Here is a 25,819-nt window from a genome sequence, read left to right as displayed (position 1 = left end):
GCATTTCAGACTCTCTTGTTGACCATGATGGCTACTCTATTTCTTCTGAGGGATTCCTGCCCTCAGTAGTAGATATAATGGTTGTCTGAGTTAAATTCACCCATTCCAGTCCATTTTAGTTCGCTGATTCCTAGAATGTCGACATTCACTCTTGCCATCTCGTTTGACCACTTCCAATTTGCCTTGATTCATGGACCTAACATTCCAGGTTCCTATGCAATATTGCTCTTTACAGCATCGGGCCTTGCTTCTATTATCAGTCACATCCACAACTGGGTGTTGTTTTTGCTTTGGCTCCATCCCTTCATTCTTTCTGGAGTGATTTGTTCCCTGATCTCCAGTAGTATATTGGGCACCTACTGACCTGGGGAGTTTCTCTTTCAGTATCCTATCATTTTGCCTTTTCATACTGTTCATGGGGTTCTCAAGGCAAGAATACTGAAGTGGTTTGCCATTCCCTTCTCCAGTGGACCACGTTCTGTAAGATCTCTCCATCATGACCCGCTCGTCTTGGGTGGCCCCACATGGCATGGCTTAGTTTCATTGAGTTAGACAAGGCTCTGGTCCGTGTGATCAGATTGACTAGTTTTCTGTGAGTATGGTTTCAGTGTGTCTGCCCTCTGATGCCCTTCCAACACCTACCGTCTTACTTGGGTTTCTCTTACCTTGGACGTGGGTTATCTCTTCACAGCTGCTCCAGCAAAGCGCAGCCTCTGCTCCTTTCCTTGGACGAGGGGTATCTCCTCACCGCTGCCCCTCCTGACCTTGAACATGGAGTAGCTCGTCTAGGCCCTCCTGCGCCCGGGCAGCCAGAGAGTCAACCCAGAGGACAGAAACAGAAGGATGGGCAGGAAAACATGGAAAGAGCACGGGTCCCTGGCGACACTCCTCGGCCACTCAGTTTATCACCTGTGGAACTGAACCACCCAGCCTTCTCGTGAAATAAATTTTCCTTAGTGCTGAAGTGTTTTAGGCCTTCCCTCGTAGCTCAGTCAGTAAAGAATCAGCCTGCAATGCAGGAGACCTGGGTTCAGTCCCTGGGTTGGGAAGATCCCCTGGAGAAGGGAAGGGCTATCCACTCCAGTATTCTGGCCTGGAGAATTCCACGGACTGTGTAGTCCATGGCGTCGCCAAGAGTTGGACACTCTTTTTGAGTGACTTTCACTTTCTAAGTGTTTTAAGACCCACCTAGTTAGATATTCTGCTCCTTGTAGTTGATTGTATGCTGATAAAATCATGCTCTTTATCAAAACACAGAGGTCTGAAGAATGTACAAATTCCAGTGAGTTCGTGATGACTCTAAAGATCTTGTTATTCTCATACGTCTGGAGGCAGGAATTTTGCAAACTACACGAATACCTGTAGCTTTACCAGAACCATCCTAGTTTTGCTTCACTTTCCCAGTCACTGAACAGCCTGAACGAGAATGAGCTTGTTTGGGGGACTGTTACCCATACTAGGAAACGGGACTGAGTCCAAATTTGCTGCTTTGGAAGTATTTGAAGGCCTTTAGTTCATAACATTCTTTTGTAACTCTTCACACGTGGTTCCCTAGAGATGTGGTTTGAATGTGTGTTCTAGCTCTCCAAGAGGGAGAGCCCACAGGTGGACATGGTTTTCCCTGCCCACGCCCCACGCCCTGGCAGATCCAAAGTCCAGTATTCTCTCCCAGGTTGTAAAACCAACTCCTAGAAGTCTGGAGAACACATTCATTTAAACACTATGCTTCTGTAATAAATAAACAACTACAAAGGTGTGAACAGTGAAGTTGATTTATTTAGAAAGACTATAAAATTTGACACAGAGACACAAAAGACCCACAGGATTTAAAATTATTAAATATAAACTGATTGGCTATAAACACTGTAAAAATACATTCCCCAGCCCCCATCAGAACATAATTTAAGTACAGCAATTATAAAATCTGCACTGTATGCACACTTCCCTTTTAAAAGAACTGTTCTCAAAGGTCTACTTACATAAATTTACCATAACCATTAATAAGAAATTAATTTACATTTGAGTTTGCCCTTTTCTGTAACAGTGGCTTTGGTTTCAAGTTCTCCTTGAATTTTTATTGACCACAAAGATCTTTTTACTTCTAACTCCTACCAAAGCAGATGGAGGCTAATTAGTCGTGGGTCCTGTTTAAAAAAAAAAAGTGAAGAAAGGTTCTAGGATGACCTGAAATACCCGTGAAAGTAGTATCTTTTGGTGGCCAGCCAGGAGCTCCATTCTGTGCCAGTGAAACAAGCGAAGTGAAACCTCGGGACAAGGAGAGCTTAAGCTCCGCACCGGCCCGCTGAGGCCATTCCCTCAACCTCCCAAGCGGGGACCCTGAGGGCGCCCAGATGGTCTGCCGCAAGTGCCAGCTGGGCAGAGGTGATACAAGGACCACGGCACCTACCTTCCACAAGCTGGTTCTCTGTGAACCTGGGTTAGACCTACACCAGTTCTCCTTCCTTATTTAGCACACCCTGTGAACACACACACAGCATCCTCGACTGGTTGCACGATCTCTCGAGCAGGCAGTGGTGACGTTGCCACTAGCAACCAAACTGCCACAAACGGATAAGGGTCTGCATCAGGAAGACAGCAGAGCTTGTGTCTGGGCATCTGTCTGAAACCATCCATGACACAGCGGCAGATGAGATTAAGGATGGGGTCATTAGCCTATCTCACCGGCAACGAGAGTCCACGCTGGAGTCAAGTGAAAACTCCCCACGAGAGGACAAGCAAGGTCTAGCCTGGGAAGCACTTGGTTAGAAAGGTCCCGTTATAAAAAGACCTCCCTTAAGAACGGTCTCATTCAAAGTGCCCTGGCTGGCTCTAAGTTAGCCTGCTGGCAGCAAACAGTTCTTCGATTACAGCTGGGTGTGAAGTTCCCCTGAGGGTGGGCTGGCACTCTCTTCCACCATCAACAGTAGTGAGCTGGGCAGGTGTCTCGGCACTCCCTTCCTTAAGGTCTCCTCTGAAGAGAAACTAGGGCAACATCTGTGTGGGAACAAGAACCCTAAAGATCCTGCTGTGAGTCTCTGCAATTGGACAGGCCTGGGAATCTGAAGAAGCTGCCATCGAGCAGCCAGAGCCCCAGGCCCACCTCTGCCGGCTGCTGGAGCAGTACCTGGCCCATCCTGGTAAGGAGAAAGAGCGGGGAAGCTCTCAAATCAAAAATCAAAGGTTGAGGTTTTAAAGTAAGATGGGCTCCCAAGAAAACACTGAACAGAACCTTAATTTCAGGAGAAATAATCATATGGCAAAAAGGAGTGAACCATCTTCTGTCTCATGGAATGAACTCATCTCTTCAGACACTGAACAGTGGTGAAGAACTGCACTGTGCAAACGCGGATCTTTGGTCCTTAGGGTAGCGGCTTCTTCCGTTTTTCTATGTGTACTTTTACATGGGGTTGCTGACATTGTTGCTTTTATAACATGTAAAATATCAGCATCTCCCATACATTTTCTATTAGGCTATAAAAGGTCTCAGAAAGAGTTAATAATTATATCCTAAAATGTTACAGTATAATTTTAAGGCAGAGTGAGATATGGTAAAAGCCTGGGTTTTACATGTGTAAGGGAAAAACGTAGACCAACATTTAAAATAATATCTCAAATATACATTAAACTGTATCTAGTCATCAAAAAGCAAAGTCACAGCTAAGCAAATTAAAAGTGAAACCATTTATAAATGGATGAACTTCATCACGCTGTTTATACAGCTATAAAGCATAATTTCAAACCTAACCCTAGTAACAATGATGGAATAATTTATCATCAGTTGAGCTATGTGATTTAAAGACACAGCTGCTCTTACCTCCAAACAAAACTTCATCTGACACAAGTTTCAACTGTTACAAAAAAAATTTTTTAAAGCCCTCTGGCCTTATTTATGGTGACTGATACACAGTCCAATCAATACTGATCAAACTGCCGTCCTGCCTTGCTCTCCAAAAATCAGCGGTTTAACACGGACCCAGGGTCTACAGGAGCTGCCGCGCCCCGCGGCAACCTCACGCACCCGTCCCCTCAAGCATTCAGAGGCTCGGTGAGGTGCTCTCTCCTCATGGTGGCCTCCCCTTTTCTCGGCCGGGGCTCTTTAAGTTTTTCACGGAGCATAAAGGAGAACTCAGCCAGGTATGTAAGACTTGCTAACATCCCAAACACCTGAGGAGGGAAAGGGGACAAAGATTACACGAGGAATTCTGGAGTATACTCTCACATTTCCTACTTGACTCTGGACCCATTTTATACAAATAAGACAAGCTGATTTATTCTATACACATCATTCTTAACATCATGTGTGTGTGCTCTTGTGCATCATGTGCGTCGTGTCTAACTCTCTGTGACCCCGTGGACTGGAGCCCACCAGGCTCCTCTGTCCATGGGATTTCCCAGGCAAGGATACTGGAGCAGATTGCCATTTCCTTTTCCAGGGATCGAACCCACGTCTCTCAAGTCTCCTGCATTAAGTAGGCACATTCTTTGCCACTGGTGCCACCTGGGAAGCCCCATTCTTAACATTAGTTAAAAAAATTTAAGATCAGGTCATCAAAAAATGCAAAGTTAAAAAAAAATTTCAGAATAATGCCCATTAGTCAAAGTCTCCCAAAATACTAATGTCCTGTCTTATGTGTGTGTGTGCGTGTGTTCAGTGCCAATCTCTGAAGCTAAGGTTAACAGATGAAAACCCAGTCCTACAACACGATGCAAAACAAGACTGCTAGCAAGGTTAGACCGACACAGATGAAAGGAGCAGGCAACCACGCCTAGGCAAAAATGGAAGGTTATTCACAGCAAAACATTCTACAGGGAAGGTGCTTTTCAATTAGCTACAAACTACTTTCCAGTTCACTGTCCCACCGCAGTGACACAGCACCGTGATGCCACTACCTACTTCCTCTTCCTTAAGCCACTTCCTCATTGCACTCATCTAACATCTGAGCAAACATTCTGAGAATTCTGTCAAGAGACAGAAGAACAGTTCAAATTTAGCTTCATCACTAACAAGACCCTTAAGGACGGGCCAGAAGAGTACTCTGCAGAAAGGGACATCACTGGGGGCCCGGCTGAATCCCTTGCGGGACTAGGGCTGCAGCTCCGTGGTGACACCCGGCTGGCGGCTGCCGCAGCCCCAGCCCTCCACCCTGCCGCGCTTCACGAGAAAGCAAACTGAACTTCCTCGTTCACCGGAGTGTCCCCGACACATCCAGCCCACATGCCACAAGCAAGTCCACCCCTCAAAAACCCAAGGCCCTCTTCCCCTCTGGAGTCTTCATCTGGCTGGCAAATATATTCCATACTTCAAAAGGCCAGACCAGATGTCACCTTGTCTGTGACGACTGCCTGAGAGAGCTCTGGTCTATACAGGACCCCCTCTGCATATCACCCAATGATCTTTTTTGCTTTTTCACTCACATCAGAATTTTTTTTTTTAATAGACTTCCTTACTCATTTAAATCTATATAATTTTCATACTTAAAAGGTAATTTTCAGCATTTATAAATACTGAGCTTTTAAACCACCACTCTTAAACATATTCAATGAGACTAAATACTGTAACATTCTAACACATCACCTAATTAAAACACACCAATAAGCTTTTAAATATCTGGGAATTTTGGGAATTTTAGGCTCCCTCCCACCCTCCATGAACTGAACATCTCCTCAACTTTATTTCACTTTTCACTTCCTCCACAGGATTTTTATAGTAATACACTTTTATACTAGAAATTACTGCTTCATTCTTCTGCAACAAAAATGACTATAAAGTGAAATTAACCATAAGACTTTCTCTTAAGTACTAAGATGTGTTCATGTAAGTAGGTAGATAATATTACAGCCAGCCAATTGTCTGAATGCCTTTTGAGTTGTTCTAAGCAGTGTGAATGATCTATATGCTGATGTTTCCATTAATTACAACTTCAGTTGTAATTGGAAATCGGCTGACTAGTGAGAAGACTTCTTTACTAATTGTTAATTGTTCATATTCACAGCACTGCTGCTGCAGCTAAACTGCTTCAGTCGTGTCTGACTCTGTGCGACCCCACAGACAGCAGCCCACCAGGCTCCCCTGTCCCTGGGATTCTCCAGGCAATAACACTGGAGTGGCTTGCCATTGCCTTCTCCTGGCCCCAATTAAATCCACGATCCTTGATCTGCAATTCTGAAATTCAGAAAGCTACAAAAAAAGTTTCATGATTTACTTGGCTCAAAATTGACACAAGACAAAACTATTTAGTCTTTCCCATCTCTTTTACTGTGAATATTCAGAATAATATTCAGAAATATTAATGTTAGATAATAAGGTGCTGCTCAGACTGTCCAAAGGTGTGTGATAATGTACCGTTATTGCCTTTCTAAAATCCAGAATATTCTGAATTCTAAAAAACACTTGGCCCCTCAACAGTTTCAGATAAAAAGATGTTTACTTATCTCTCTCTTATATTAGACTGAACTTTGAGGTCATACCTCCGTTAGTCCCTATACTTAACAGCACCTGGTATGTATAAGTGTGTTCTGTTGAACTGAAAAGGGGAGACATTTTAAGATATCAGTCAATCCTACCACTTCCATTAGCAATAATGTCCATAGGCAGAGTAAGTGGATTTTTGTTAACAGAACTCAAATTCTAAAGACAGGTTCTAGGTTTTTAAGGCTATCACATTTATTTGCTATTATTTATTAAAGGCTATCACATTTATTCTCTGTTGAAAATTACACTAAAAAATAAGTTAGAAAAACTACTCTCCCTTATTGTATAACCTGTTAAGTACTTCCAAATTCTGTATTTTTAAGCAGACAAAAACAAGCAGAGATAAAGGGTACTTACGATTGCAGCAATTTCAGCTATGGTATTGTCATGTGTCAAAGTGAAAGTGAGGGATGCCACAAAGAACACCAGTCCTGTGCCCAGAGTGATAAAAAAGTCCTACACACACGCAACACAGAAGGGACAGACGGCAGGGTTAGGCTGGTTGAAAACAGTGTGTTTTACTTGTTAACTTTTAAAAAACAGTGACTTCTTTCTTCTTTACTCAGACTTACATATTTCAACGAACTTTTCAGTAAGCTTGGTATTTCATAAATGCCCTGGAAAGGAACACCCTATGAATAGCATATGCTATAATCAGAAGATAATCTTTTAATAAAAATAGTTCTCCATTACCACCTATGTGTGGAGTCTAAGAACTAAAATCAATGTATGTAACTTTGAAACAGACCCTCAGACACAGAGAAACTAGTGCAGACCAGTGGGGGAAGGTGGGGGCCAGGTCGGGGGGACCAACTACCTTGTTTAAATAAGCAACAAGCTGTAAGTACCGTACACACAGGAAAATCTAGCCATTATTTTGTAACTGACTTTAACTGGAGTATAATCTACAAAAATATTGAACTGCTGGGTTTTACATCTGAAAGTAATTAAAAAAATCAACTATATACCATGACAAATAAATACGATGAAACACACGTGCATGTATGTTTACCTTTTCCTTTAGGACATAAAGATCAAAGCCGTAAGATTAAATACCATATTACTTCCAGCAAAACAAAAAAGGCATTTTTCTTTCCTTTCCAGGTAACCCAGCTAGGATGGCCTCTCTCATAGTACTTTGTTGCTTTTAAAGTACAAAGGACTGCCCATCATTAACACAATAAAATTAGACCAATAGTCTGTTTTTTAGACACTTAAGCTTTGTTGTTTTCAACTGTGCCCACCAGGTCATCCAGCACAAGCTTGTATTAATAGGATGAGATTATCTACCCTGTAAGAGCACGCAGAGCTCATCAGAATGCAGCCTACAGCACTGGAATAGCTTCCTGGTTTCCGAGAGCACGCTGTCTCTCAGAAGCCGAGTGCACACACTGCTAGACACACAGACCTGACTCAGGAGAGACTGGAGACATGACCGCCACGCCACAGGGCTTCCAGTCTGAGTGAGTTTACATTCGCCACTGAACCGAGCATCAATAAAACCACCCAAAATAGAATTGACTATTTTGTTAGTTCAGCATTTATAAAAAACACTTGATTTTTCTCTTTGCTTCTAAATGACATGTTTTTCTCCAAGTTACTTTTCTTTTTTTCTATCCCTTTGAATTATTTCAAACCTGTTACTTATAAAACTATTAATATTTGAAGTACACTCGAAGTATTTAAACAAGACACTCATTTTGAGACAGAACACAGTATTCAATAACATGGGTTCTGAAGCTAGACTACCTGAGTTCACATCCCAGTAATGTTCCTTCCTAGTGACATGACTGAGTTCGTTACCTCAGCGCTTCTTCATCTGCAAGATGAGTAGTACCAGTACTGTATTCACAGGCGACTCTATAGAGTTCTTTAATCCAGGAAAACTTCGCAGACCAGTGCCAGATACACAGTAAATGTTTCCTAAACACTGGCTGCTGCTGTTCTTGATGTAATGGGACAGAAAAGATTCTCTCTTCAAAAAGATTACTGTTCCACCCTAGGTACCACAACCACTATACACTCAAAAACATTTTCTCAAAAAGAAAACCTTACACAAAAAATTTAAGTATATTAGAAAGCAGACAGTAAGAGTAATTTTTAAATCAAAGAAACAGGACTTCCTTACAATGTTAGGCTGAAAAGTATATAAGACCCCAAAGAAATACTGTAAGGTATTTTACAAAAGCTATTTTAAGATGAAGTGACTAATTTTTTTTCGTCAATATTTTAAAATCAGTATTTACTCATAACTTTTTAAATGCTGGAGTTTGATGTAATAAGTGTTCTACATTTTGCTTATTTTGACCATAAAAGTAGAAAATGTATATTGTTTCTCGTCCAAAAGATCAATGTTCTTATGCACAACTAACCATTTCTAGGCTTCCCTGGTGGTCCAGGGTGCGTTCCCTGGTCTGGGAAGAGCCCGCCCGCCATGGGGGAGCGAAGCCTGTGCGCCCTGGAGTCTGTGCTCCAGCGGAAGTCCCCGCACTGACGCCCGAGCGCTGCATTAGAGGGCAGCCGCTGCCACAGCCCGAGAAGGCCGGCCTGCGGCAACGAAGGCCCAGTGCAGCCAGGAAGTAAACAGCACTCGAGAAGCACTAACCACTTCTAAAATACTTTTATGGGAAGTAAACTTTTATGGAAAGTAGTGCTATTTGGCTGTTGGATGAGAAACGCATGAATGTGGTCATCAGAGGCTTTGTGGATTTGATTCAGACTCTACCTGATTTTCAAAGTTATTTCTTAACTGTTCAGTACCAACTTTTTGCTGCTTCATTTTTCATATGTACTTTTTTATTGACGTACGGCTGATTTATCCTTTTGTGTTCACTTCAGGTGTAATACAAAGTGATTCAATTATGTTTTTTCAGAATATTTTATGTTTTCTTCAGATTATATTCCATTAGAAGCTATTATAAGATACTGAGGACTGTTCCCAGTGCTAGCAGTAATCCTTATTGCTCCTCTATTTTATGTATATAGTCTCTTAAGCCCACATCCCTCATTTGTCCCTGCTCTCTTCCCTCTCCTCTTTGGCAACCACAATCTTGCTTTCTGTGTCTGTAAGTCTGTTTCGTGTGTGTATGTGTATATATATATATCTTTTATATTATTTTTAAGAATCCACATAGTAAGTGCTATCATATAGTATTTGTCTTTCTCTGACATAGTAAAATATTCTCTAGGTCCAGTAACATGTTACTGGAAATGGCAATATTTCATGCTAAAAAGAATTATTTTAAAGGACAGTATCCAATCAAAATGGTTTAATAGAAGGACATGGAACTTGCTTCCTCCCACAAACACATGAAAAATACATCTACAGACGGAACAGTTCTCACAGAACACCTACTGAACACCAACCAGCAGGAGCCCTCAGACCCCTGAAAGGACAGGAATGGTCTCCAAGTGACAGGCAGGATGAAGGGGGGGAGGGAAGGCAGCAGGATGGGACCTGTCCCCCCGGGAGGAGCTGGAGAAAGGAAAGGTTCCCACGCTGTGGGAGGCCGCCTCACTGGCCAGGAGGTGAGCGCGGCAGCCGGTCAGGGGCAGGAGAGACAAACCGCACACGTGGTGCAGGCCACCACCCTGCGGCCCCAGCCTGAGAAACTTCTCGTACGGGCGGAGGCCGGGTGCTGAACCGCAGGGGTTTAGAGGACAGGCCCTCGGAGACGACCTGAAGGGGCTGGCGTGTGCTCCGGCCACAACTTCAGGGGCTCCTGCCCTGGCAGGCGCCTGGGAGCCGACGCCAGCAGGCTGCCCACGCACAGAGGCGGGGCTGGACCCAGGGGCCGTGCGGCTTAGGAGCAGGACTGCGGTCTCTCCCCACAGCTCTGGGAGCTGCCGGCGTCCATCTCTGCTGGCAGCCGTGTAAACTCAGCACCCAGAGAACATCGTGCGGACCACGGGTCCTCCCGTGGCTGGAACAGATGCAGCCTGAGCAGCGGGGGGCCTCCTGGACACGTGCACGCAGGACCTGGGCCGGGCCAGGGTCTGAACACCTCCAGAGCCCCACAGCAGGGGCACCACTCCTGTGGTCCTGGAGCCTGACGTCAGTGCAGCTGAGCTGGTGGCCTTGTGAACACCAGGCCAGAAGGACCCCAGGGCCAACTGATAGAAGTCCCAAGGCTGAGATGGAGGGAGGGCAGAGCTGACCACGGTATGTCTTCACAGGTGCCAGGTGAGCAGACTCACCTGAGAACCGCTCTGAGGAAGACTCAGTGGGGATGCTCCAATCCCCCCTACCTTGCACCACAACTCAGAAGCACGTCTGAGAACTTCTACTCCCAACAGCTAGGGCACAAACCGGGCCCCTGACAGGCCAATGACAACCACAGAGCAAGGAGGCCCCATCCAATGTCCGCTGTAGGTGCTGCTCACAACGTCAGCCACACGTCCCAGGGAGGGGAGGACAGCGAGCAGACGCTGAGGAAAGCGGTGGCAGGCATCCACGCTGCCAACAGCCCTCGCCCCCAAAAATATTAAACAGGGCTACACAGGGGTGCTCCCACATAAAAATAGCCCTCCAAAACCACAGCAGATAACTGCTTCTCCTAAATGCACACAGCAAGGGAAATGTAAATAAAATGAGGAAGCAGAGGAACCACTCTCAATTAAAAGATCAAGAGAATTCCCCTGAAAGAATGAACAACAAAACAGACCTCTTGAGTCTAATACATGGCAAGTTCAAAAAAGAGATAATGAAAACAGTGAAGAAATTGAGGACTACTGATAGAAATGCAGATTACTATAAAAAGGAAATAGAAACTAAAAAAGGAACCAAGAAAAATTAGTGAATTCATTTCTTGAGATGAAAGCTGAGCTAAAAGTAGTGGAATGAAAAATGAAGAACAATTAAGTGACCTAGAAGATAGAATAATGGAAATCACCCAATCAGAACAGCGGACAGAAAGCCAAATTAAAAAAAAAAAAAAAAAAAAAAGGCGATATAAGAGACCTACGGGATAATATAAACCGTGCCAATCTGTGCACAACTGGAATTCAAAAAAGGGAAGAAAGAAGAAGGGACTGAAAATGCATTTGAATAAATTATGGCTGAAAACGTCCCAAATCTAAAGAAGGAAACAGATATCCAGGCACAGGAAACACAGAAGGTCCCAAACAAGGTAAACCTGAACAGACCTACACAAGGCAAGGCCTGTTTCTCCACAGAAGCGCCGCAGGCCGGGAGGGAACGGCAAGATGTACTCAAAGTCCTGAAAGGCAGAAGTCCGCCACCTGAGACACTCTACTGAAACCAAGAATTCCCCAAACAACTAAAAACTAAAACAATACAGCACTACTAAACCCATCCTAAGGGGAGTATTGAAAGGTCATCTCTAAACATATACAAATTTTAAGCATCTACAGGAAAGAGAAAATCGTAATCTGAAAGTAAATCACTTAGGAAAGCTAGTATACAGATTAAAAAATCAAAAATTTCTGTGAAGTGGGAGGCTGGGCTTGACACACACACCACTGATACTGTGTATAACAGACCACCGGTGAGAACCCCCTGCACAGCATGCAGTGCTCTGTGGTGACCTGAGCTGGGAGAAGATCCAAAAGCGGGGCCACATGGATGCACACAGCTGACGCGCTTTGCTGTGCAGCAGAAACACTGTAAAGCAACTATGCTCCAACGAAAACTCAAACAAAAACAGACGTATATAGATCACGGAAACGGAGTAGGGAGGCCAGAAGTAAACCCTGACCCTGGTGGTAGGAATACAAATGGGCATAGCCACGATGTAGAACAGCAGGGAGGTTCCTCAAAAACTACAAACAGAGTTGCCGTAGATCCCGCGATCCCACCTCTAGGCATAAACCCAGACAAAACTGTAATTTGAAAATACATTATGTACCCCAGGGTGCATAGCATCACTGCTGTTGCCAAGACATGGAAACACAATAGATCAATAGATGAGCAGGCAAAGAAGATGTGGAGTGTGTGTGTGTGTGTATGTATGTATACACAATGAAATATGACTCCATAAAAAGAATGAAATTACACAATTAGCTGCAAAATAAATGGATTAATCTTACTAAGTCAAGTAAGTCAGAAAAAGAAGAACAAATACCATATCACTTATAGGTGGAATCTAAAACATGGCCAGATGAACCCACCTATGCAACAGACTCACAGAGAACAGACGGGCACTGCCCCGGGGGAGGGTGGGCTCAGCAGAGCAAACTGGTGTGTACAGGAGGGGTGGGCAGCACAGGGAGCCACGCCCAGTGTCCTGTGATAAACCACAGGAAAAGCATATGAAACCGAATGTGCGTGTGTGTGTGTGTGACTGAATCACTTTGTTGTACAGCAGAAATCAACACAACACTGTAAGTCAACTATACTTCAGTACAATTTTTAAAATGCAAAAAAAAAAAAGGTAATAGATTCTTATGGTACAAAAGGGTATACAGAAAAAAGGAAATCTTAGGTACATTATCAATACAGGACCCAAAGCTTGCTTCTCATTAAAACAATAAAATCTTAACTGGTTTATATTTACCCTATTATCTTGTTTTTAATAGTTAAAACTTAACTCTTTTATCTTTCTCCTCAAAACTGTGAATTTCATAAATCAACCCTGCTAGTTACAATTCCTCACAAACAACTCTTGAGAACCTGAATGCTACTGAAGTAAACTGTTCAATTTTTTCTTCCTTAAATGCAGGAACTCTATAAATTAGCTCATCTGTCATCTCACAAATCCATACTAAATGAAAAACTGAGGGGCAGACTAAGTCTTTAGAAAGTTATACATCTTAATTTTGTGAATATAAAATTGCCCCTCTACTTTTATTAAAAGGGTTACTTCTAAATAATGAATATAACAAATACCTTCTAAATTCACTTAGAGACAACTTTCTTTCATAATAAAATCAAAACAAAATAGCTAGAGTTACACGCTGTTTTGCTGAAAGGCTCCGAAACCTGTCCCATTAGTTCATTACTCCATCTCTCAGGTTCAGCACAGCGCCTGACCTACAACAGGCAGAGCGCAGAACTGCAGAACCCACACTCTGAAATGCGAGAAACCAAAGACGATAAAAACCCCAGTTTTTAAAAAATACCTAATGTGAATCAGATTAAACCATCAATACCTGTAAATTACTGGCAGTGTCTGTCACTATAATTTCACCCTCCCCAACCACCCCATTTGGCAGGAAAACCTAGCTGCTTGGAGGCAGACCTGAAACAATGGATAGTCTTTTCCTGTGAGAGTTGTGGAAGCGCTACTACCGTGAATAACACAACTACACAAGATCCAAAACCAGGTACGTTCCTGTCACAGGGATTGTGTTTTCTCGTGCTTACCGATGACTTGACTTTCGCGGGATCGACTCTGTCGTACACTGGTGTGCAGTACACAACCAAGATAAGCAGACTCAGCAGAAAGGCGCTGCAGCTGACAAACTCAAAGAAGTAGAGTCCTCCACACAAAGTGCACTGCGACACAACCTCCTCACAGATGAAGGCCAGGAGAGACAGCACCTACAAAAGAAGCAGAGCATCTGGCTTACTTGTTTCAGGGAAACCTACAGAATTCAGAGAATACCATCTTGCTCACTCAAGTATTTGTCGAGTGGAGACTTGGCAAACAAGCTTCCTCAATGAACCCGTTCTATCTACACGGGACTCAGTCCAGATGCCTTGAAGGGAATATAAGTACACAGAAGATTACCTACTATGTGCTGAATGCCAGAACAGGAGGAATTCAGGAACTGTCCTAAGAGCGCATGAACAGGCACCCAACCTGGGGTTCAGGAAAAGCTTGCTACAGGGAAGCTGAGACCAGGAGGGCTGCAGAGTCAGTCTGGTGGGTGGGGAGGCAAAGGATAGGGGCAGAGTTTCAGGCAGAGGAGCAGCGCACAGGAGGCCTGGATATGAGAGCGCATGCACCGCGCCACCCCCCGCCCACACAGAGCCCACACCCCCACTGAACTGAGAGGGGCTGGGCCAGGAGGACCTGGAGATGAGAGCGCATGCGCCACCCCACCCCCGCACTGAACTGAGGGGCTGGGCCAACACAGATGAGGGGATGCAGCACAGAGATGGCGACATGAAGCCAGCGAGGTAAGCAGAGGGACTCTCTAAGTGCCTCCATGGGCTTCCCTGGCGGTCCAAGGGGTAAGAATCTGCCTACCAGTGCAGGGGCACATGTTCGACCCCTGGTCTGGGAAGACCACCTGCTGCAGAGGAACTAAGCCCATGTGCCCCAAGTGCTGAAGCGCCTAGAGCCCGCGCTCTGCAATGAGAAGTGATGCCCCGCAGCCAGAGAGCAGCTCCCGCTCGCTGTAACGCTCGCTGTAACGAGAGCGAGCCACACCCAGCGGGGAAGACCCGCGCACTCAAAAATAAGTGTATGAATAAACAAACGCCTCCTTTTCCTAGTGTAAGGAATCTGAATCTTACGGGTTTTTTAAAGCAAAGGGTGACACGATCAGGTTTATGTTTTAGTAGTTCTAGCTACAAGATAGCGAAGGGATGTGGGAAAGGGCAAAACGGGGGGTAGCCATCCAGTCGGGAAGCTGATGCCAGAAATGAAGCGCAAGAGTTAACAGGGGAGTTGTAATGGAGGAGAGTCAAACCCCTGATGATGGAGTAGAAGCCCTCAGCTGACAGGATGACTACAGACAGAAGAGGAAACAAGCTAACACATATGTGCTTAAACACTTTAACCCAAAAAGGCACGTTTATTCATTCACCAGTCTTGCAAGTGGGCCTTTTCTTTGGGAGTGCGCCTGACTGGAATTCCCCTTCCGGTCTGCTGCATTAATCACCTCCATCATTTATGACTGCCACTTCCAGACTGATGTTATTTCAAGCAGGACAAGATCTGGGACACTCAAGAAGTAGCATGATGACTCCTAGAATCAGACTAGTTTTACTAGCCTTTCACAGTTGCCGCGCTCTTAATTCCACAGCAAGTATTTATTAACTTATTTTTTGGTCTTTCTAAAGCTTCCCATTTATTTTCATATAAACAATTCCTTTTCACATTCAATTTCAGTATTGAAGTATTTAATTGGCCACAAAAAATATTTGAATGCATTTCCACTGAATGGAGAAGTTATTTAGCTAATTCGACAACTCACTTAAATGCCGGTGGGTTTTAACAGCGCTCCCACTGTTGCGTGATGAGGTACTAACACACTGATGCCTCACTGCAGAAAGAAGAGTCTGTCTGCTTTTTAAGAGGCAAGAGTGTTGGAAAGAGGATAAATTCATTTTAAACATGCTGTAAATGAGAGGTCTGTGGATGAGTTATGTGCTGCCTGAGGCAAAAGGATATATGGGTCTGGAGCTCGAGGGACACATCTGAGGTGGAGCCCAACATGTGCGAGATCACCCAGAGTTAGAAACGCTGGCCCCCAGCAGAACTGTGATGAACCCCAAGACTGGATGGACCAACAGAGGGGGCTGCTGGTGGTGGTGACTCAGTTGCTCAGTCGTGTCCAACTCTTGGGACCCCACGGACTGTAGCCCACCAGGCTCCTCAGTCCATGGGATTCTCCAGGCAAGAGTACTGGAATGGGGTTGCCATTTCCTTCATCAGGGGATCTTCTTGATCCAGGGATTGAACGTGCAGGCAGATTCTTTTACAGCTTGAGTCACCAGGGAAGCCCCAAAGAGAGGAGGAGATACGAGCACAGGACAGTTAGGAGCAGCAGTCCAAAGGGTAGCAAATCAAGAAAAAGGATTTCTATGCAGAGCAAGTGATCAGAAGTGCTGACTGTGGACTTTCCTGGTGGTCTAGTGGTTGAGGCTCTGTGCTTCCAATGCAGGGGGCAGGGGATCTGAGGTCAGGGATCTGAGATCCCAGGCCTGCCGCGTGGCACAGCCAAACACAAGAACCACCACCAGAGTGCTGAATGCTACTCAGAGGTCAGGTAAGAACTACTGAAACGCTACGAGAGACTGAGTTTCGGGGCTGCTGCTGACACCAACAGGGCCAGCTCAGCGTGCTCGGTGAGGGCGGCTCACACTCCAGTGCCGTCCCCCGGCAGCGAGGGTGCGAGGCCGGCAACAGACACAGCCCAGCCGTCAGGTGCAGCCTCACGCGGCCAGGTGGCGGGAGGTGCTGGATGGGCTCAACAGGAAAGGCATTTCAAAACAGAGAACTCAGCATGTTTAAACGCTTAGAAACCTACGAGGAGTCTAGGAAGAAAAGAGCATCTCTAAAAGCAGGATTCAGGATGCAAGGTGTGGGCTAGCGCTGCTCTAGAGAAAGGAAGAGGGGGCAGAGACTCACCTGGGCAGCCTGTGTGGGTTTTGTGGAAGCTGAGGGAACTTCCTTCTGAGTGTTAAAACCTGACGGCTGATGAAATGACTGATGACCCAAGTCAAAGCCTACTGGGAAACGTCACCTTACTCAAGTCTGGCGCAGGTACAACCAGATACATGAGTGGCAGTAAGACTGCGACCAGAATCAACAGCGACATTTCAGAACAGCTTTATCCTACAAAACACTGTCATCCAAGCAGAGGTCCTTGGTACAGCCTTTCTGGAAAACGGGTTAGCAATTTCTTTAAAAACTAAGCAGGCAACTGCCATATGACCCAGAAACTGCATTCCTACAATCTGCTCATTTCTTGGTCCAGAAAATGAAATTGTACATTCCTGCAAAAACTGATACGTGAATGTTCTTAACATTTTATTCATCAGAGTCCCAAACTCTGAACACTCCAGATGTCCTTCAATGGTTAAGCAAACTGTGGTATCCATACCATGGACTACTACTCTTAGCAACAGAAAGGAAGAAACTTGATATATGCAACAATCTGGATGAATCCCCAGAGAATTCTATAAAGTGAAAACAGTCCAATCTCAAAACGTTACATACCGCAGGACTGCATTCACAGAAGAACACAACTTTCAGAGATGGAGAACTAATCAGCGGCGGCCAGGACATGTGGGAGCTACATGGTGACGGAGCAGTTCTGGTTCTTGGCTGTGGTGATTAAGGAGGCTACACTTGCTCCAAAAGCACAGAGGTAAACGAACACACACATGAGTGAACACAAACGACCTCCCTGCGCCTGTTTTTTTGCAAGTTCCTGTGGTACTATGATTATTTTCAACAAATTTAGAAACAAATCTAAATTAGCATGGAAGCCTCTAAGGGATTTCCCCCCTCATACTGGCCATACAAAATTCACATGTGCCCACAACTGAAAAGAACAGCGTGTAAGGGTGAAAATAGATCCTATTTTGCTGCGATTTCCTGTAAGTTAATGAGGCATAGAACAGTCCAGAAGATCCCAAACAACTTCCTCATATCAGACAGACGTTAGGTGAGGCGTCCCAGTCATGGCACCACAGACAAAGCGGCTCACCAAGACACGTCCCAGAAAGTCACTGTGCAAAGGAACTTCCTCTCCTGTAATTACAAGAAGGGTTTTTAATGTCTAGAGTGTACTAAGTGCCAAATGTCTACAACTCCACTGCCATGTTCCCTACTGTGTTAAATCTTACCTGAATGTTAGGAGTTTCTCTACAAGCAATCTTCAGGATGTATCTAAGTTGTATGGAATCAACTGTGAGAAGGTAAGAGCCTAGAACTCATTGAGGTGTGAGGACAGCAGCTCTTGAACCATTCTTATTACGAGAATGAGATTCTAAGTGTCCCTAAGACAAGAAAATCCTATCTGCAGTAGATACAGACCACTTATTTACTCTCCCCAAGAAAAGTGCAGCAGGAACCAGCTGGGCCAGAGCCCATCAGAGACAAGTCATTACAAGCCCTCTTCCAAACTCCTCAAAGGAGGCATTCTTACCGACCTTAAACCTTCGGGCTCTATCAGGAGGGGGGTTCAGTATGGACATCCTAAGTGAAGGAAGGGGTACTATGTCAAGTTTGGATATTTACTAGCTCCTATTCCCAGTTAAAGGCCAGGAAATTAGCACTGTAAGTTATATTCAGTATGAAAACTCCTGACTCCCCATCTCTGTTAATACTAAGCTTCCTTTAAAATCTCCCACAGCTCCATGTGCTTCCCTGGTGGTTTAGTAGTCAAGAATCTGCCTGCAATGAAGGAGATGTTGGTTCGATCCCAGGGTCGGGAAGATCCCCGAGGAAGGCATGGCAACCCACCCCAGTATTCTTGCCTGGAGAATCCCATGGACAGAGGAGTCTGATGGGCTACAGACCTTGGAGCCGCAAAGAGTTGGACAAGACTGAGCGACTGAACAGCAAGAGCAACAGCAGCTCTATACGGTCTCCAACACAAAACAAAGGGAACGTTTCCCAATCCATACAAATGTCACATCATTACGTTGTATACATGAAACTAACGTTACAAGTCAATTACATCTCAATTAAAAAAAATGTTTAAGTGTGTTGAGTATTATGTATCCAACACTGTAGTATGTGTAGGAACATGTAATAACAGAACAGTAAGACCTATGTATGGCTCAGCTGGTAAACAGTCCGCCCGCAATGCGAGAGACCTGGGTTAGGAAGATCCTCTAGAGAAGGGAAAGGCTACCCACTCCAGTATTCTGGCCTGGAGAATTCCATGAACTGTATATAGTCCATGGGGTCACAAAGAGTCGGACAGGACTGAGCAACTTGCACTTTTAAAACCTAAGTATAAGGGAAAAAAAATTTTTATATCTCATACTTGAGCACTTGGTATAAATTCAGGAAAATGTTCAGATCCACCTGGATTAATAGTAGCCACAGAAGGATATGTGAAAAGCAAGACCCAGGTTCAGGACAGACAGAGGGCACTCTGGGTGCGGCACAAAAGGAACAGAATCATACCAGTAAGGACTTGCAGGGCAGCCAAGAGGGCAAGAAGGCAACTGACCTAACTGGATGGGGAGTGATGAGGAAAATGATTAAGGAGTGGAGTGTGGTTATGTGATGATCCTGTCAGAGAGGATGGACTTTCCGAGACAGGAACTGCCTGCCTGGTTTTGCTGGTTAGCAGAAAGGAGGGGTGGAGGACTGGGAGAGGCTGAAGAAAGGCACAGTCCAAGCGGAGGAGGGACCAGGGCAACTGGCACCAGGAGAGCGAGGGACGGGAAGTGCGACATTTCTCAGGGAGAGTCCTTAAAAAGCAAGTAAACACACTCCCAAGTGTTAATCTAACAGTGACATAGCAGAGTGATTTTAATCTCATATATAATGTATATATTTATATTTGTAAGCAGACACTTTTTTGTAATGAAGAAGAAAAGTGAAAGTTAAGGGAAGAACATCAAGAAATGTGTGGTCACCAGCATTAAATACCTAAGTGGTTGAAGATAGGAAAAGAGATAAGGTCAGTGAATCAGGTCAGGATATAATGGTGAACTCAACTCCTAAGTTGAGAGGCTCAGTGATTACTTTCTGGTGAACAGTTTTGCTCTCAACAGCATGAAAGCATCGTACTAAGTACTGCGTCCTGAGTACTAGGCTAAGCACCTAACACAGTACACATGCCCAGTATGGCTCCTTCTAATGATACAAAATTGTACCCAAACGTAATTAAGGGCATTATCAAGCTGCTAACAGTTGGCAGGGCCCTTGGAGAACACGGTCTCCCACCCTTCTGTTTACAGCTGAGGGACTTAAATCTCTGACAGACTAACTCCCAAGTTAGCCACACACTCCTGACTCCCACTCTGTACTCATTTCCCCCTAAAGCACTGTTTAAGTCCTTCTTACGACTAGGTGTGTCTGTAGGATTTCCCTGTCAGCTGGGTTTCTGAAGTTAGAAGCAGAGTTGTGTGCATTTCCCTTTTTGCTCTTAAGTCATACATTAAAACCACCATGCTAGAGTCAACACATTTGGGAAGTCTCAGTGACTGAAGATGCACTTACCGTTCTGGTGACCTTAACATTCAGATAACGACTCCTCCGTGTCTCCATTTCAGTTTCACTACCCTTTCTGAAACTTCAGTCTTCCCTAAAATTAACAGTCACCACACTAAATACTAATTCTCTATCACTGAACAGTCTACTGCCAAAAAATTTCTCATAAAAGAACTTTTTAATGTTTGTATTAATTGTAAGGCTGCATCTACACAATTCTATTAGTCTGTGAATTACTAAACTCGCTTTAAAAAGCTTGTAGTGCTAGTAAGGTTCAAGTAAACAAATGTGTCAGCCTGTGGTCAGGCTAAGCCTCCCTTGCTTTCAGCAAACATTTACTCACAAACGTTCAAAGATACAATTTGCTGACATTATGGATCTTCTTAAAGGTAAAAACAGAGCACTTCAATTTAGAATGTATCAATTTTCACATTTAAGTCATGAAAAGAGCACCAATATAAGATAAACAGCTTCTAAGTGATTTGTTTCTTGGCACTTACAAAATAACACTACTCACAATTTAATACATGGTGAACTCTAAATCAACTGCTTGCCTGAAGAGTCATTAGAATCCTAGTACTGTGCAGCCTCAGGACACTCAGTGGGCACTATAAAGACAATGCTTGTTTGTGGCAGAGACTGTATCATACATACTTAGATCACTGACTGCACCAGTTTATTAGCAAGTCAATTCTCCCCGTAAGACCAAAAAAAAAAAAAACCTGCCTCAAAGAGTAACAACAAAAACCTCACCAAGTAGGTGCATAAGGACCAACCTAGGGGCAGGGTAACTACTAAAGTGACTGCATGGACTGAGAACTGCAGCGACGCCTGATGGTGCCCTCGCAGCCGAGTCTCCATTTCCTCTTCAGCTCTGCAAGGGTGGGTGGACAAGCCTTTGACAAAACTGAGGTCAGGCGTGAAGGGCAGATATGGCCCTCTAACTCCTGGGGTCTGTAACTCAAGTGCCGGTCAGGCCATTTCGCTCCAGCCTCCCCTCCTGTTCGCAGGTGCCCTCGCTCCCCCCGGATCTGTCCTGGCAGATCTGTCCTGGCACGCACATCCTGCAGAGCCTCAGAGACTGCAAAAACCTCAAGGATGGAAAGAACCTCAGAGGAGACCCAATTTCACCTCCTAGGACTCCATGAATTTCCTAAGCACAGTGTCTGGTTTGTTAAATTTCAGAATAAGACATTTCTCTTTTGGGCTTTTTGAGAATCTGGTGTGATTTATGGGTCTAGAATAATGAACACAGAAATGCACTGTATTTTGAATAAAATGTCCTCAGGCTTGCAGGTCCCTTGTTAAAGTACCTCCGCTTCTGACTACGGGTTTTTCCACTCCAGCTGTTCCTTATTAGAGCTTGCCAACTCTTTTTAATTAAAAATTAATTTATCTAAAGAAACCAACCTAAAGGCAGAGTTTGAGTTACGGCAAAGAAGACTTTGTCTGTTGCCCCTGGATGCATGAGTTTTCATTTACTCCATATAAAACTTTCTGGGGACTTTCTGGGTAAATCTATTGTTTTGAAGAGGTAAGACATTAAAACAGACGAAGTAGGAGCAAAAAGACAACCATCAGAATGAACGGCAATACTGAAGAAATATTCTTCTCAATCTACGTTATAGAAAATGTAATACGCTCCCTGTAAACCAGGGGATTCCCTGGCCGTCCAGGGATTAGACCTCCAGGCTTTCACTGCCAAGGACAAGGGTTCAATCCCCAGTCAGGAAACTAAGATCCTGAAGGCCATGAGGCGAGGCCAAACCAAGTGAAAAGGCCGCGACGGGTTCACCATAAACGAACAAATGGATTTCAAGGAGACGTTAATTTTCATTCTTCTGTTGTTTCTGCTTATGGATGATGGAGAACAAGCAGGAACAGTCGAACAGTCCCGGCAAGGTAAACTCATCCTCCCCTTCTCTCCAAGTAGAAAGTCCACCATCCAAACTTATAGCTGCATTCTATTCAGAAGATATGGAACTACAGTTTATTAAACTATAAATTAGGCAATCAGAAACTTGACTTTAGATTTGCCAGTTCTCACTGGAAAGAAAAAGGAAACTGAAAAGATATTTAATGGGCAAGAGACCGACACTGAGGACGTCTTCTGAACAGCGAGAGCGCTTCAAATGAGCATTAACTCTTACCTCTTCCAAAGAAGTCTTCTACTTGTATAAGAACATTTTAGCTCTGAGGCAGAGAAACACAGCTGACATCTAAAGTCACGCAAGAGCTGAGGACAGGAAGAGCAGAAGGAAGCCCTTCTTGGGTAGGAGGATCCGCTTCAAGAACAATGGCAGGAGCGGGCAGACGACTCGGTAGGAACAGAAGGGCTGCCAGCACGCAGACCCAGCCCGACCCTCCTGGGCCACAGTCACTTCCTTCCAAGTGACTTCCCAGTTATTCCCGGAAGTGATCATTTAGGGGGCTAAAAAGCTATGTTAGGCTTTTTACTGCAATTTTTCTTTTCAATGAAAGTAGGTCATCTGAGTTCTAAGAATGTAAGTTCTGGTTATCTGACTTCTAAGAACTTAAGATCTTCCAAAGAAAACCAATTGGCTCTTTTCACTGGGGATGATTGAAAAACCAAACCAACCCAGAAACATTCTAAATAAACAGTCTGATTTTTCCTCTTGCAGAAAATGTTACTCATTGTTGGTTAAAACAGCACAAAGGAGCTCAATGTGCACGTGATCTGAATGAAAATGTAAATCTCAAAGACGGTTTGATAAAGATCCTTAACCAACGCCTAAAGCAAACTGAAACTCAATGTCCCTGAGAGAATGCCCTCGCCCTGCTACCTTCACACAACTCACACAAAAAGCTGTCCTTTTGACTTTGTATTGGGTACACACTGCTCATTTAGAAATAATTCTTTTCCAGTTCGTATTAAAACTTAAGAGACAACTTTTTGGAGACATCTCTCTCTACGCCTTGCGTAGTATCGGAACACTCTGTCCAACAAATTTAACTGTCCCGTTGGGTGCGCACCAGGAAAAGCGAAAGAACCAGATAAACGATAAAAAAGCATTTTGTAGTCCAAACACGGGCACTTTGGGAGATAATGCAGGGTAATCGCAGGGAGAAGAGCCAAAGGTCGCTACACAGAAGCAGAGAACGGGTAAGCCGCTGGCTTGGCTCTCCGACGCATTTCCTGCGCCCGCCAAACACGCTGGGTGGTCCCGGAACACCGGGCGGGCGGGGGTGGGGGCCGGGCCTCGGGGAGGGGCCCTGGAGGAGGGGGCGCCGGCCGACCCCCGTGGGGGACGGCCCCTCCCCGGGCGGAGCGGGAAGGAACTGGGGATGTGGAAACGGCCGCCTCTCAGCAGCAGGCAGGGCGCCGCTCGCTGCCTCCTCTCCCGCCCCAGCCGCGGACTCACCAGCTCCAAGAGTTTGAGTCGCCGGAACCCCGTGAGCCGGCTCAGGGTGAAGTAGGCGGCGAGGCCGCTCCGGGGGCCTATGCCGGGGCCCGGGTGCGCCTCGGTGGTGGCTCTGTAGACCTGTCCGTTCTCCATCGCCCAGGGCCCCGGAACGCAAGGCCGCGGCTGGCGCCGACTCCACCGACTCGGCGGGCTAGGCCGTCACTTCCTGGGCCTCCGCCCCACTTCCGGCAGACTCCGCCCCGGCCCGCCCCCTGCGGCGAGGCCTTGCCTCTCTTCTCGTCAAGGTCTTCGGAGACTCGGGGAACATGAACGGCAAGTGCAACGTCCTGGGGATCGCAAACGTCCCGGCTCTCTCTGAAATGGCTGCTGTGGCCAGGCTGAGCAAGGGAGAAGAGGAGGAGGTGAGGCTGGAGAGGTAGGCAGAAGCCAGACAATGTAGGGGCCTTGCAGAGCAAGGGAAAAAATGAATTTCATTTTCATTGTTACGGGTTATCCCAAAGGACTTTCGGGATTGCTCCCTCAGCTTCTCTGAATTCCTTTCAGGCTTACGTGTCAAAACTGCTGCTATAGTCCTCCCGTATGTTAATTTTGTGTGAACTCATCAAGAAAGGTAATCATATTTAGCAACCACAGCTGATCGATTTACATGCCATGCACACATACTTTCTCCACAGCAATATAACGTAGGTACTGTCATTACATTAATTTGACAGATGAGAAAACTGAAGCTGGAATCCAGCCCTCCCAGGTACAGAAGCCCCCGCCACGTCCCCCAGTTCTTGTTTTCAGAAAAAGGCTGTAGGTCTCCCAGGCCTTCCCTGAGTTCCAAAGAGCAGATTCAAGCAATTACTAATGAAGGAAGTGAGGAATGCAAAAACAAAAGCAGTCAAGACAACAACAGTTCAGGGATGAAACAGTCCTAGCTCTTCCTCAGGCGATGCCTGCCCATAACAATCTGACCATGGATCCTGGAGGTGTTCTGCAGGAAGAACTAAGACCCCTGCGCAGGTGGAGGGTGGTGGCTACAGGCTGACCACCAGCACACAGACTCCAGACTGGCTGGAACCAGACAGCGATGATGAAGGTTCCTGAAATGCCACCCTTACCTCACCGCCAACCAACGAGAAGAAAGTTTCGCCCTCTGCATTCTCACCCCAAATGCTGCCTTTAAAACCTTCTAATGAAAACCATTGGGAGTTCAGGTCTTTTGAGCACAAGTGGTCCATTCTCCCTGCTGGGTCCTGTGATAAACGCTATCCTTTTCTTCACTGCAAGCCAGTGTCAAGTCCAGCTTTGCTGGACTGTAAGCAAGAAGACCCAAGTTCAGTTCAGAAACAAGGCCAAGAGGCTGAGTATCACATCCAAGGTCAAACACTCACAGGCAAGTGGAAGGTAAGCCCAGGCCATCTGACTCTCAGCCTTGCTGCTGACCACTAAGCCAGAAGCCCCAGCCTGCACCCCTTGAGGGCCTGGAAACCCACGTGAAAGGGAGGGGATGCTGCTTCCACATGGATCTTCTGTTCTACACAGCCCCAAACCTCCCTTTCTCCCATTCAAATGGAACAAAAAGAGTAGATCCTATGCTGGGAGTGAGGGGGTGGGGGTGGATAATCTACAGTCAGCCCAAACTATCCTACCGTCTTTGATAAAACACGTTCTTAACCTCTTGCCAAGGCCAAGCAGCCACCAATCCTAGCCAATAAAGCCTCTGTCTTTTCACAAGGGCTGTAAAAATTCATTGCCTTGTTATTCTTCAAGTCACTTTCATCCCAAACTAGACACTACCTGTGTCTGAAATTTACTTTGCAATTCATCCCTCACAAGGAGAGAGAGATGGGTTAATGAACAGAGAGATGGATGAAAGGAGAGACTCGTGATAAAGCAACTGCAGAACATGTTAATGGTGTAGCACACGGGTGTTTACCGTACAATCATTTCAACTTATGTGTTTGGATATTTTCAAAATAAAGTATTAAAGGAGGGACTTCCCTGGTGGTCCAGTGGTTAAGAATCCCCCTGCCAAAGCAGGGAACACCAATTTGACCCCCAGTCCAAGAAGATCCCACATGCCTAGGAGCAACTAAGACAGCAGACCACAAGCCCTGGGCCCAGGCTCTAGAGCCTCTGCAGCAACAGAAAGCACCCCGGTA

General features: G+C 45.3%; 2 protein-coding genes and 1 long non-coding RNA gene across 3 annotated transcripts in view; 2 read left to right on the top strand and 1 right to left on the bottom strand.

Annotated features, from left to right (window-relative positions):
* CMTM7 (CKLF like MARVEL transmembrane domain containing 7) overlaps positions 1-18,503 on the top strand; it is a 124,379-nt gene extending 105,876 nt beyond the window's left edge. Inside the window, exons 5-6 of the mRNA XM_027522269.1 lie at positions 13,646-13,756; positions 18,467-18,503. Coding sequence (XP_027378070.1) covers positions 13,646-13,756; positions 18,467-18,492 — 137 coding nt within the window. The 3' untranslated portion in view covers positions 18,493-18,503. The remainder of the gene's footprint in view (positions 1-13,645; positions 13,757-18,466) is intronic.
* On the bottom strand, positions 1,757-24,384 carry CMTM6 (CKLF like MARVEL transmembrane domain containing 6). Its single transcript, XM_027522271.1, has 4 exons — positions 23,667-24,384; positions 13,797-13,973; positions 6,830-6,928; positions 1,757-4,164 (listed from the first exon to the last, which is right to left on the bottom strand). Exons 1-4 carry the CDS (start codon positions 23,799-23,801, stop codon positions 4,027-4,029), a joined length of 549 nt encoding a protein of 182 aa, XP_027378072.1. The 5' UTR covers positions 23,802-24,384; the 3' UTR covers positions 1,757-4,026.
* Positions 24,211-25,393, top strand: LOC113880318. Its single transcript, XR_003507717.1, has 2 exons — positions 24,211-24,279; positions 24,383-25,393. It is a non-coding gene; the product is annotated as an uncharacterized LOC113880318 (long non-coding RNA).
* The last annotated feature ends 426 nt before the right edge of the window (positions 25,394-25,819 follow it).

The sequence above is a fragment of the Bos indicus x Bos taurus genome, chromosome 22 (assembly GCF_003369695.1).
Source record: "Bos indicus x Bos taurus breed Angus x Brahman F1 hybrid chromosome 22, Bos_hybrid_MaternalHap_v2.0, whole genome shotgun sequence".
NCBI classification, from domain to species: domain Eukaryota; kingdom Metazoa; phylum Chordata; class Mammalia; order Artiodactyla; family Bovidae; genus Bos; species Bos indicus x Bos taurus.
Note: the sequence above shows the minus strand (reverse complement) of the source record. Positions and strands in the feature narration are given on the sequence as shown.

Excerpts from the sequence above, each read along its gene's own strand:
- CMTM6 (XM_027522271.1), bottom strand. The coding sequence starts at position 23,801 with ATGGAGAACGGACAGGTCTACAGAGCCACCACCGAGGCGCACCCGGGC. Across the intron at positions 6,929-13,796 it reads CCGCGAAAGTCAAGTCATCG|GACTTTTTTATCACTCTGGG; the intron begins GTAAGCACGAGA and ends GCGTGTGTGTAG. Across the intron at positions 4,165-6,829 it reads TAGCTGAAATTGCTGCAATC|GTGTTTGGGATGTTAGCAAG; the intron begins GTAAGTACCCTT and ends TTCCCTCCTCAG.